At 60.2% G+C, this 12,408-nt stretch overlaps 1 protein-coding gene across 1 annotated transcript; it reads right to left on the minus strand.

Moving 5' to 3' along the window:
- Positions 1-796: 796 nt before the first annotated feature.
- Positions 797-11,624, minus strand: METRNL (meteorin like, glial cell differentiation regulator). Its single transcript, XM_004374068.2, has 3 exons — positions 11,196-11,624; positions 3,771-3,830; positions 797-2,120 (listed from the first exon to the last, which is right to left on the minus strand). Exons 1-3 carry the CDS (start codon positions 11,503-11,505, stop codon positions 1,801-1,803), a joined length of 690 nt encoding a protein of 229 aa, XP_004374125.1. The 5' UTR covers positions 11,506-11,624; the 3' UTR covers positions 797-1,800.
- Positions 11,625-12,408: the final 784 nt, after the last annotated feature.

Genomic DNA, 12,408 nt, shown 5'->3' on the forward strand with positions numbered 1-12,408 from the left:
GTTCTGGCCCATCTGCTGCTCCTGTATGCTCCCTCCTGGGCACATAGCCTCAGTCACGAACCACACAGGAATTGTCTACCTGTGCCTGCCCCACCTGTGGTCATGCCCACCTGGGCCCGCCCCCACCTGTGCCCACGCCTGCGGCTTCAGCTCTATGCCCATGAGCACCTGCTTCTTGCTAGGACATGTTGGGGCCCTGCACACCTGAGCCCCACCCAGTGCACATCAACAGCACCAGGTCTGGTCCCCTTCAGTCTTCAGCAGCCGCGTGGGGTGGGGGTGGCCTCTGTTTCACAGATGAGGACCTGACACTCCTAGGGTCCCCTGAGGACATGGGAGCACTGAGTCTAAGCCCAGACTAGCCCTTGGTGTCCACAGCTTTGCTGTGGGCTGGGGGGGCTGGGGGGAACTGGGGCCAAAGTTGGGACCTAGATTAATGGAAAGGGGAAAGCAGGAGGCGGGTGCAGATGAGAGGTATGTCGGGGACACGGGTGGTCTACCAGGCATGGGGCAGTATGTTGGCTGAGGCTGGGCTGACTCTGGGCTGTGGGAGAAGTTATGCTGCCCCCCGGGGTCTGGGGGGAGGTCCTGAGGCCAGGGTGGGGGTGTGGGCTCCAGGGGCCTCCCCCCATCCAGACTGACCCCACTAGGCCCTCATACGCCCGCAGAGCACTGTCCAAGCAGAAGACACCTACACAAGCTTGGTCAGTCAGGGTCTTTATTTCTCTGGAATGGACATGACTGCCAGCCCAGATGACCACCGCAGGCAAAAAACATTCTTTAAAACGCAAAACCAACAAGAAAAAATCCGTATTTGGCTCCATACGTTTCTGTCACAGAAACAAGCTCAAGCAGAACCCTGGGCTTTTCACAGGCCTCGTACAGGCAGTCTGCTGCAGCCGGCCACCTGGGGCTCACTCCCCGAGCATGCCAGGCCGGACACTGCACCCCGAGGCTTTAACGCAGTCTGCAATGGCACCGCAGGCAGTTTTAAGACATGGAGTGTATTTCCTATGTGCATGTCCTTAAAAAAATATAATAACTTAGTTGGCATTTACAGCACTTCCAGTCAGTCAAGGTATCCTCAGCTGCACTGCATGAGGTCGGACACAGCAAGTACCTCCACAGCGCAGGCACTGGGTCAGGCCTGTGCTCCCCTGGGGTGTCCTCACAGGGCATCCCCGCTGGTGTTCCCACTGAGTGTCCCCACAGGCATCCCCACTGGGTGTTCCCACTGGATGTCCCCACAGGCATCCCTGCTGGTGTCCCCGCTGGGTGCCCCCATAGGCATCCCCGCTGGGCATCCCCACAGGCATCCCCACTGGGTGTTCTCACTGGGTGTCCCCACAGGCATCCGTACTGGGTGTCCTTGCTGGATGTCCCCAGAGGCATCCCACTGGTGTCCCCACAGGGTGTCCCCACAGGCATCCCTGCTGGTGTTCCCGCAGGGTGTCCCCACAGGCATCCCCGCTGGTGTCCCCGTGGTGTTCCTGCAGGGTGTCCCCACTGGGCGTCCCTGCTGGTGTTCCCTCAGGGTGTCCCCACTGGGTGTCCCCATAGGCATCCCCACTGGGTGTCCCCGCAGGGTGTCCCCACTGGGCATCCCCACAGGGTATCCCCACTGGGTGTCCCCGCAGGGTGTCTCCACTGGATGTTCCTACTGGGAGTCCCCACAGGCATCCCTGAAGGAGTCCCTGCTAAGTGTCCCCACAGGCATCCTCAGGAAGCAGCTGCCCCGGGACTCGAGGGCCCTCCGTGGGCACTGGTGGTGCACTGTTGGGCAGGGCAGCAGGGAGGCGGTCACTCTGTGCCAATCTCACACGGGTTCAGTCCCTTCTGCTTGGCATCCCAGTACATCCTCTGGAAGTCCGTGAAGCGTGGGGCGCAGCCGAGCCAGGCCTCCCCAAAGTGCATCTGGCCAGTGAAGAGGAAGTCCCCATGCCCGGGCCGCACGCCACACTTGAGCAGTGTCTTGATGTGGCCTCGCCAGCGGCCAACCCCCTCAGGGTCAGGCTGGAAGACCTTGCTCTTCTGCCGGTAGAGCCTGCTCACGTTCAGGTGGATGGCTGACTCCTGCTGCTCCGGCTCGTTGGTGACGTCCTGGATGGAGCCACGGACGACTGTGGAGGAAGGACACAGGGTCAGTCAACGGGATCCCAGCCACCGCCCAGGCCGGCACCGACGGGCACTGGAGCATGACGCCCAAACCTGAGCTCTGTGTTCCTGAAGTGCCGGCTCAGAAGTGCCACTAACATGGCACGCAGGTGTGCAGGCCTGTCCCGCCATGCACAGGGACAGAGACACGGATGTCTTCCACCAGGGCAGCCACATGGGTAGGAAAGCAAAGCACACAAACCAAGTTGTGTGCTTTCAAGCTTTCAAGCCTTTCACAGCAAAGCGAGGGAACCAGCCACAGTGCACACGGGTGGCTCTGCACATCCGTGTGGTGGTCAGAGAGGGGACACAAACATGGGTGCAGAGGCAGGTATGTGTGCGTCTGTCTGTGTGTGTGTGTCTGTGTGTGTGTCTGTGTGTGTGTGTGTGGAGAATGTTAGGGGGTGGACTATGCTGGGGGAAGGCTGTAGCAGGGGAAGGAACATGCCGGGAGTAGGGAGGGGGGTGTCTTGGAGTAGTCCCCACGTGGGGAGGCCACATGGAGGAGGGGTCTCATGGGGGGCCACGTGGGGAAGGGAGGGCTGCACAGGGGTAGGTGGGCTGCGTTAGGGCCACTCAGCAGCCCAGGGCCCTGGAGAGCAGCGAGCAGTGAGTGAGGGGTCTCCACCTCCTGTACACAACCGTCCTCGGAGCTGGGCGTCAGGGTCGGGGGGAGTCATATCAGCGACTCGGCGGCATGGGCAGTGCCAGGCAAGCGGCCGCACCGGGAGGCTGGTGGGGGCCGTGCAGTGTGAGGGACGGGGGTACTGGAACCTGGCCTCGGAGCATCTGTGCAAACGTCACACACAAGGCTTGGCCTCCAGCCACAGAGACTGCCACACTGCCGGGGACTCGGCCGCAGAGCGGAGGTTACCCAGTGACACTCGGGCCACTGACAGGGATGTTTACAAAGCACTTCCTGAGAGAACAGTCCCTCAAAAATCCTTCATCCAATGAAGCCGGAGAAAGGTGGGGTGCAGAACTCAAATTCTGGTAAAAAGACCAGACTTAATGGTCTGACTGAGACTGGAGGAACCCCAGAAAGCATGGCCCCCGGACTCTCTGTCAACCCAGAACTACAACAATTCCAGAGGCCAACTCTTCAGACAAAGATTGTATTGGACTGTGGGACATAAAATGATACTTGTGAAGAGTGTGCCTCTTAGCTCAAGCAGATACATGAGACTAAATGGGCAGCTTCTGTCCGGAGGTGAAATGAGAAGGCAGAGAGGGTCAGAAGCTGGTTGAATGGACATGGGAAATCAGGGGTGGAAAGGAGGAAGGTGCTGTCACAGTATAGGGAGAGCAACTGGGGTCACATAACAGTGTATGTATAAATTTTTGTATGAGAGACTGACTTGAATTGTAAACTTTCACTTAAACCGCAGCAATTTAAAAAAAAAAAAAAAAATCTTCCATCCAAGAGTCCCTCCCACCACTGCACTGGGTAGTGGGTCAGGTGAAGGCTAACAGGTCCGATGCCTCAGTGAGGCCTGTCTCCTTCCCACAGCGCAGAGAGATTGTACCGGGCCCTGGGAGGGGTCCTGGGCCGGAGGGGAGATCCACATGGCAGGAAGCACGAGCAAAGAGAAAGAACCATGGAGGCCAACACTCACCAAAGTCGCTTGTGCAGACGGCCAGGAGGACCTCAGTGTCGCTGCAGGGGCTGCACGGGGCTGTGGGGAGAGACAGCGTCAGGAGGCGGCCAGACAAAGAGCAAGAGGTCCTACAAGGAACGGTTCGTGGTCCAGCAAGGGCCAGAGCAACCTTGCTGGCGCGGTCACAGCATCTGTGGGTCACCGTCCCTCCCCCAGCCTGGCCCATCAGAGACGCTGTCCTTGGTGACCTGCCTGCTGTTTTATGGTGCGTGTTTATGGTCAGACTCGGCTTACAAACTCGATGCCCTTCAGGGCCCTGCTGGTGGTGGTGTGCCGATGCCCTCGGCCCCACGTCTCTAATAACACTTCAAAGGGAGTTCAAAGAGCACACGCCAGAGTGTCAGAGCAAGGAGGAACGACAGACGCGGCCTCCCAAAGACGGACAGCAGACCTGGAGTCACGATACCCCGGGACCTCGGAGCAGGCGGGCTCCTGCTCGTCCCCCCGCTGACCTCGTGCTGTAGCCGCCACCACTCACCCACTAAAAACTGCCCTTAGGTCCCGGCCACCGTCACAAAAATGGTGCTCCTCAAAGCAACTATTCTCCAGCTACATCCCAAACCGAGTCCCTTCCAACCAGCCTCCCAAGAGTGGCAGCCTCACCCAGGTCTCATCAGGTTGCATTTGCGGAACTCCCAACCGCCCCCCACTTGCAGATCTCAGGAGCCTGACCGCCCCTGACTCATGGAATGGCAGACTGCACCCCCACGGCTGCCTGCTCCTTCGACGGGCCAAGCCTCCTCGGCTGCAGGCTGCCTGATTGGAGAAGGCAACTGCGCCACGACCCCAACAGGTTAGATACCCGGGTGACGTCCCAACATGAGCTAGGGAGGGGTGCGCTCACCCACTGCTGCTCACTTCATTCTGCAGTCAGTTCACCCCGCCACAGGCCCCACCCCCACCTGTCCTCAGGATGAGGCGGGCACCTCTGAACACCTCTTGGAACCAAGCCCTGTTTGTGGAACTATCTCTGAAACCCCCCAAAACCGGGGGAACCCAGAAAGTGTGACATCTTTCCACGCTTACTGGGCCTCCCAGGGGTCAAGCCAGGCTTTGCACAAAACTCCTCCCTGGGTCCCACCCCCACCGGTTCTAGCCCTGGGCCTTGGCTGCCTTCCCCACAGACACGCGCCCCTGTATGCGGGAGACGGCCTGGGAACGTGGTTACTTGGCTCTTTTATTCCAGGTTTCCAAGCCTCCGCCCCTCACCTGTTTTGAGTTTCGAGGTTTGGCCCGAATTCTGTTAACCTGATAGAATCTCGGGGAGACAAGGCTCCCTCAGCCCTTTCACATTTGAGGGCCCCAGGACGGCCTGCCTGCAGGTGCTCTGGGCCCTAGATGACACCGTATCCGCACACCTGCCAGCCAGCGTGCACTGACCCGTGTTGAGCTGCCCTCACCCTTCGACCGGGCTGCGGGGGTGGGCGTGCATGTCCCCGGGGGACTGAGCCTTTCTGGACACACAGAAGCTCAGAGGAGCCTCGGGGCCCAGGGGTGAGCGTGGCCAGTGAGCGCCTGGCACACGGGCCAAGACCAGAAATGGGGCCGGCATCTCCCCAGGGGTAGACTGTCCTACCTTGAGAGGACAGAGCCAGGAGCGCCCACTCCTGCTGGACCAGAGTGGGCACAGCCAGGACTCAGGGCCTGGATTGGAGGGACTCAGTGGCTTTCCCAGTGACCTCAGACACAGGCCCACCTGCATCTGAAGCGTGCCCCAGGCTGCTGACTCACGTGCCCCACGGGGCTCCTCCTCATTTATCAGGTTATCACCAAAGGGAAAGCCGCAAAACAAGAACAACCTGTTTGATTCCTTTTAAACCCAAGCCAGCTCATGGGGCTAAGGTTGGGCGCCTCCCCCCGCCCGAAGCTCTAAACCCTGGATACTTCCAGACCAGGCTCTGGACCCCTCTCTGCACCTGGCTGCAGCCAGACCCCCTGTGAAGACCTTTGACAAACCTGGACCCCAGGCCCCTCCCCACCCTAAGCAGGGCCCTGGGAGCCCCCTCCCCTTTCCCACGGGAGGATGGACACAAGGACGTCACCCCCACAAGCTCATGCTGCAGCCCCTGGGCACTGTGGACCCTGACACCACGCCTGTCGACCGCGTGTCGGCTCCTGGTCCCCTGGGGGGGTCCCGGGAGGGCTGGGGGCAGTGGTCCACCTGCGACTCTTTCTTCCCGAGTGCATCACCCCAGCCCTACGGCCCCTCTTGCCGCTTTAGAGAGTGGACAGCTGGGGCCCATGCAAACCCTTGCCTGGGCAGCCCAGGGCACACAAGGCTCAAGGAAGGGGCCGACGGCACCCCTGGTGGTGGGCTCCGCCTTCCATGGTCAGAGGTCCGCAACAGTCCCTCGAGCGGGTGGGGGCTCACTGAGGCCCACGGCAGTGAGAAAGCAAGCCAGCATCCAAGCCCACAGCGACCACACCAAGGCCCTAGGGTCCAGCCACACAGGGAGAGAGGGAGGCTGCCATGTGCCCGCTTCGTGGATGCACCTCCTCAGGTTCCACTGAGACTGGTCGGCTGGAGGCTCCAGCTCAAAGGTGCAGACAGCTGAGCAGCCGTCCATCCCAGGCACAGCCCGGCCACGCGTGGCGGTCAGCGGACGCAGCCCAGGTGCCAAGGGCCTCTCCACGTCTCGGGCTCTGGACCTCCACGATGTAAGGGTGAGGTGCCTGCTCCAGTCCCTGCCCTGACTTGCGCCCGCCCGACAGCTCCGGTGAGGGGGACGCTGGCCACCTCCAAAGTGAGCGCCCGATTGTCAGCCTGAGGCCCTCCGCCAGGGGCCTTGGCTGCAGTCATCACAAAGGCCACGTGGAGACTTCCTGCCGCTAATTCTGAGCGTTCCACGGAAGGGATCTTGACAGGAACCCCATCTGTGGATGCCGAGGTGCCATCTGGAAACAATCACTGATCGGAGCCTCGTGACACTGTGGAATGCACTGGGCAGTGACACGTTGCGTTTCATTTCCTCACAGGACTGGGGGAGAGGGAAAGCGGGGTGGGGGGGGAGCAGGGGCACTTCTGGGGGAGGGAGGTGTGGGTATCTTAGGAAGATTACTCTGGAATGTGCGTGAAATGAACTCAGCAAAGAAGAAAGAGACCAGGCCCCGAGAGACCCAGGGCTTCTGCAGTGGCCGGGGCTGTGGCAGGAGGGAGGCACAGGGCGACGGGACCCCACCAGACCGAACCTCGGACACACTTGGTCCAAGAGGCACTACAGCTGAGGGAAGACCGCAGACAGAGGAAGGCTGGTCCAGCAGCAGTGGCAGGGACCTGAGGGCCAGGGCGGGGGGCATGGACATGCTCCAAAGTGAAGGTGGCTAGGGCCGGGGCTCAGGTTTTAACAGGGGCCAAGGAGGGCGAAGTGGACAGGGTGGGGTCCCGGCAGGCGTGAGAGGCGGGTGAGGCCTGGTGGAGGCCTCCAGCTACTGCAATGGTCAAGCACCGCGGCCACGCCAGCCTTGATCCAGTGCCACGTGCAGGCCCACGTCGCCCAGAGCGCCCCCCCACCTCAGTGCCTTCCCCACCCTCACGCTCCCGAGAGGAAGAGGGCACCCCACCCTTCCACCCCGAGCGTCGAGGTGCAAGTATGAGATCACTAGGGGGCCAGAGAGACCCCCCGATGCAGGCAGCCATCGGGTCGAGGGGCACCTCAAAAAAGACAAAGCGCCTCCTCTTCCATTTCCAGGAGTAAGGAGACGTGCTTCTCACTTCTAGCCCCCGCCTCCACCAAGGCTACCCCCAAGCTCCCAGGTGGCGGCAGAAGGGGGGCTGTGTGCCACGGGCTCAGCAAACCGAGCAGGTTTAAAGGGCGGTAGGAGCTCCCCCAACTAGTTAACTGCTGGCTCAGCTGTCCTCAGGCCCTGCCAGGTTTTTAAAGCAGGAGAAGGTGTGGCCGACGCTGCTCAAGGCCACAAGGAGGAGGTGTCAAGGAGCGGGGTACCACCTGCCTGTCTGTCTGTACGAGGACACCGCCGACATGCTAGAAACCCCGCAGCAGAAGGATCCGGATCAGCGCCGCCGCCCCCCACCCCCCACTTTAGCCACACCCCCGTCTCTTCCGGGGCAGCCCTCACTGAAGCCTTCGGTTCACCAGGGAGGTGGAGGCTCGCTCAGACCCCAGACCCGAGAGACCCCCTCTGCTGGGTCAGGGCCCAGACAGAGGCGACCAGCTCTCAGGCAGCAGTGGTGCTGGCCAGGACAGCACAGACCCCACAGCCATGCAGCGCTGACCGAGATGCTGGCTGCCAGATGGCCAGGCAGACATTCCACAATTACGCACCCATTCCTCTGGCATTAAAGGCTTAGGGCCCATCCCTCTTGAAAGGCAGATGCCAGAGAGGGACACATCGGCCCCTGGGGCCTCCCGCTCCACTGCATCCACTGGCCCAGCACAGAGCCGCCCCAGACGATGCCAGCCGCTGGACAGTGCAAGCAGCGCGGTCTCTGCAGGGCCACGGGCACACTGTGTGGGAACAGGGAGCACAGAGACACCTAAGACAGCCAGCCACCGACTCTGGACCTGTCCTGGATCTGCACCTGCCCAGGCCTGGGAGCCAGACACTGAAGGGTGGAGATAGGGGCAGTTTATCCAATAGATCATCTGCAGTGAAAATTTTCACATTTTCTCACCGCATCAAAGATTCTGCTTCTAAGTATGGCTGTCATCTATCTCTCTCCCAACCCCACAGCACCTTCCTACAGGATCAAAACCTCTTTTTAAATTTACAGTCCCTGACAGGGGTGCATGACCTAGTAAGCAAGGTAAGCACAGGCTTACTTGTGCTTACTTAACTAATCTGGAGTGAACAATTTCACTCCAGACGATCTGGTATGCAAGGTAAGCACCACACTTACCCTGCTTATTGGATAATCCGCCCCCCTGGGCGGAAGGCTCAGGCCCTGGGCTCCGGTCACCCGAGGTTTAGGGCAGATCCTCAGGGGTGGGGGCCGCAGCCACTTTTCCACCAGGAACTGTGGTCTGTTCAGACACAGACGTACAGCAAACTGTCACAGAAGTGAGTGTCCTGTCATGCCACAGCGTGACCTGATAACGTGAAATCTTATAAAAATCACATAGCTCAAGTGCAGCGACACTCAGGCCACAGGTGTCTTCCAGGCCAATCAAAATGTTAACGAGTAAGACAGTCAACAAGCTCCCAGTGTCTGCCCAGCGTCTTCCACCTCGAGCCCGTGGGCTCAGACTGCATTTGGGAAGGCTGGATTTGGGGCCTGGGGTTTTCTGGGTTTTGTTGAGTTTTGCTTTTCTGGTGAGTTTGACACCAAGCCCTGCTCTGTCTCCAGGTCTCCCGCAGGGCCCAGCCCTGCTCCCTTCCCTTCCCCCACCCCCATAACTGCGGGTAACCCAGATGAACGCTGCTCTGTTAAAGTTTTATTTAGTATCTGACCAACCACACACTCTGTAGCAGCTCTCAATGTTCCAGTTTCTGAACCCAGTAATTTCACTTGGCAGCTCGTGTGAAACCAACTCATTTCATCCAAGGGAGACTCAAGATTCTGAAAATCGATCTGAGCCAGGAGCTCACAGCAGTAAAATACGAGTTCCCATTCAGGAGGGAAACTGTTTGTCACATATCCTAGTAAGCCTACTTTACCCCAAGCAACTCTCGTTGACTGAAACACGAATGATTCCGTCCTGGGATGGCGCAGCCCCAAGCAGGTCTCTCCACCTTGATACCAGGGCCGGATCACTCTTTGCTGGGGGGTCCCATGCACTGTTGGGGGCTGCGCACCATCCCGGTCTCCAATTGTCAGATGCCAGTAGCATCCTCCCCCGGAGTTTAGACAACCGAAGTGTCACTGGACTCCAGGGCCCCTGGGGACACCAGGAATAGGGGCTCTGTGTGTCCAGGCCCGGGAGGGGTGGCAGGTGGCCCAGACGGTCAGGGGCTGCAAGGACCACAGCTGGGAGACAGGCCAGGCTGGGCCAAGGGTGGAAGGAGACCGACTCACAGGATGTCCATAGAGACGGGACAGAATCACTGACTTCAGAGAATGAGAGGCGAGAGGGACTTAGCCATCACCCCATCTAGACCCGCATTTTGAGACAAGCTCCAGGACCCCATGGTGACCCAGGGCAATGAGGGACAAGGGCAGCGTCCAGTACTGCTGAGGCGGGGCCTGGTGACCGAGCATGCAGGCAGCCACACGTGGTTCTCAGCACCGCTGCCACCTCTGGGGCTGAGAAGATGGGCTGAGGGGCCCCGAGAGGAAAGAAAGAACATAGCCATCCCCGGGAGAGCGCAGGCTGTATGGGGCAGGGTCCCCACAGACACCCAGGCATGGGCCCCGTCCACATTGCCAGAGCCCGAATTCCAGACTCCCACAGCCCTGACCTGGTGGGAGGGGAAGAGCTATGAGCCCCCTGGCTGTGGGCCCCACAAACCCTGCAGTGGGGTGAGGAGGACAAGATAGGGGGCAGGCCCCAAACTCAGCCAGGATGCAGGGGCACCGTGTGGCCACCCTGAGGCTCCACAGGAGGTGGGACCTACCCCCCACCGCCAGAACAGGGACAGGTGGGCAGGAAGGAGTCCTTCCTCAGACCAGTGGGCCACATGTCTGGCAGGGTCCGGGACCACCTGGACCTACCCGCGGAGTGGACACTCCTACTGACCCCAGGCCTCCCACCTGGACCTACACAGACTCTCTCCTCTCCTTCCTCCCCATGGGGACCCCTCCCCAACACCATCCAGCATCCACCAAGCCACCATACTGACCCCCTCCATCTGTGGGGCTGTTGGACAAGTTTAGGGGGACAGTAAGTTCCAAGTGCACTTCTGGGTGACCTTTCTCCAACCATCAGGCCATGTCTCCCGGCCGCGGCCGCCTCTCCCCACCACACCACCCGTTCAGTCCCACCCCGACATTCTCAATCTTCATCAAAACCCAAATCCACAAATGCCTCCAGGCCAGACTGGCCCCCGACCTGGACCTCACTGCTCTGCACTGCGGCAGGGGTGTTGCCAGGCTCACTCTCCACCCAAAGCACCTGACTGACTCCCACTCAAGAGAAGCACCTGGGCGTCTGACGGGCAGCAGCGCCCATTTCCAGCGATCAGTAACAGATCCACCCGTGCCCTGGAGCATGGGGGACTAGGGCTGCTGCCGCCTCACCCTCCAGAGGCTCCCAGGGTTCCCAGGGCTCCCAAGCAAACCCACTAGGCCCACGCCAGCAGGGTGGGCATTTTCCAGGGGCTGCACTGAGGTGGGGAGGGGGATACTTGTCACACCACAAGAGGAGATGCCATCGCAGAACCACCAGGAGGCTGAGCGCAGCTGGCATGTCCCCCGAGTGCCAGCGTGCCCAACGCCCCGGCACACCCCCACGGCACGGTGTGCCCCCGCCCCCTGGCTCCACTCACCGGAGAGCAAGAGCAGGTCAGAGCCGGAGCGCCGGTGCACAAGCTCGTACTGGAAGCCCGTGGTCCTGCGGCTGATGTCCTGCTGGGGCGAGGCCTCCACAAAGAGGCTGCCCTGGTCCAGGCCAAAGCAGCGCACCCGGCGGGGGCCACGCTCACCATCTGGCACCAGCAGCCGCAGCGCGCCTGTCTTCTCCAGGTAGACGTTGGCCCCCGAGGAGCCAGGGGCCGGCTTGATGCACACAGTCAGGTGCTTGGCGGGTACGAAGATGTTGGGCCGGAGGTTGACGATGAGTGCCCCAGTTGGATACATCCACTCGACAGTGCCCGCGGAGCAGCGCAGGTACACCTGCTCCACCTCCTTCTTGTGCGCCTCGTGCGTCAGCCCGCTGTGGGGAGGGGAGAGCAGAACCCTCAGCCAGGCCCGTTGCCCTGCAGCCCCTGCCCTCCCACCCTGGCAGGGTCCCCCCACGCCCCTCACCACCCACAGGCCAAGGCTAGCCCAGACCCACAGGTGTGCAGCCTGCGTGGGAGAGGAGTGTCCATACAGTCGCCCCTGCTTGGCCACCTCCACTGATGTGAGAGGGGCCGATACTCTGACCCTCAGACATCTGGCGCCTGCGTCTCTGGGACCCTTCGGCTTCTCCTGAATCACGGCAGCCAGAGGAGGCGAGTGTGGTGGAGGTAGGAGCCAAGGAAGGAGGCCATCAGACACACAATAAGGAAAAGCTGACACAGCCCTGCCAATTCCCAGACGTCGGTGGGAACCCCCGCACAAGCCGTAAACAGTAACCTGCTCCAGGAGTGTGAGCAGTTTTGGGGGGTGGGAGTTACTGTGCTGAGTTCTGTCTTTCAACACCCATCTTTAGGCATAAGTGTCTACATTTTACTTAAGGCGATGATTTGACTGCTTTTCATCCATTCCCAAACCTGAGGACCCTGCATCATCAAGAATATTTTAAAAATAAATACAATTGAAGCAAGATGCGTTACAGAAGTAGGTGACATCCTCTACTGGGGAGGAGATGCAGGCCACAAACGCACACCTGCGCAAGCGTGTGGAACACAAAAGACCTGAGGAAGACAGACAGCATCCCACCTTCCTGACAAGAACTTTTAAAATGGCAAGTTGATTTTACTCCTAACAAATGCCAAACAGGAAAAAACTAAGTGCGCCACACTGTCGGTGAGACGCGACCTTAGCAAAGACCGTTGT

Source organism: Trichechus manatus, unplaced genomic scaffold (genome assembly GCF_000243295.1).
Source record: "Trichechus manatus latirostris isolate Lorelei unplaced genomic scaffold, TriManLat1.0 scaffold00028, whole genome shotgun sequence".
NCBI classification, from domain to species: Eukaryota; Metazoa; Chordata; class Mammalia; order Sirenia; family Trichechidae; genus Trichechus; species Trichechus manatus.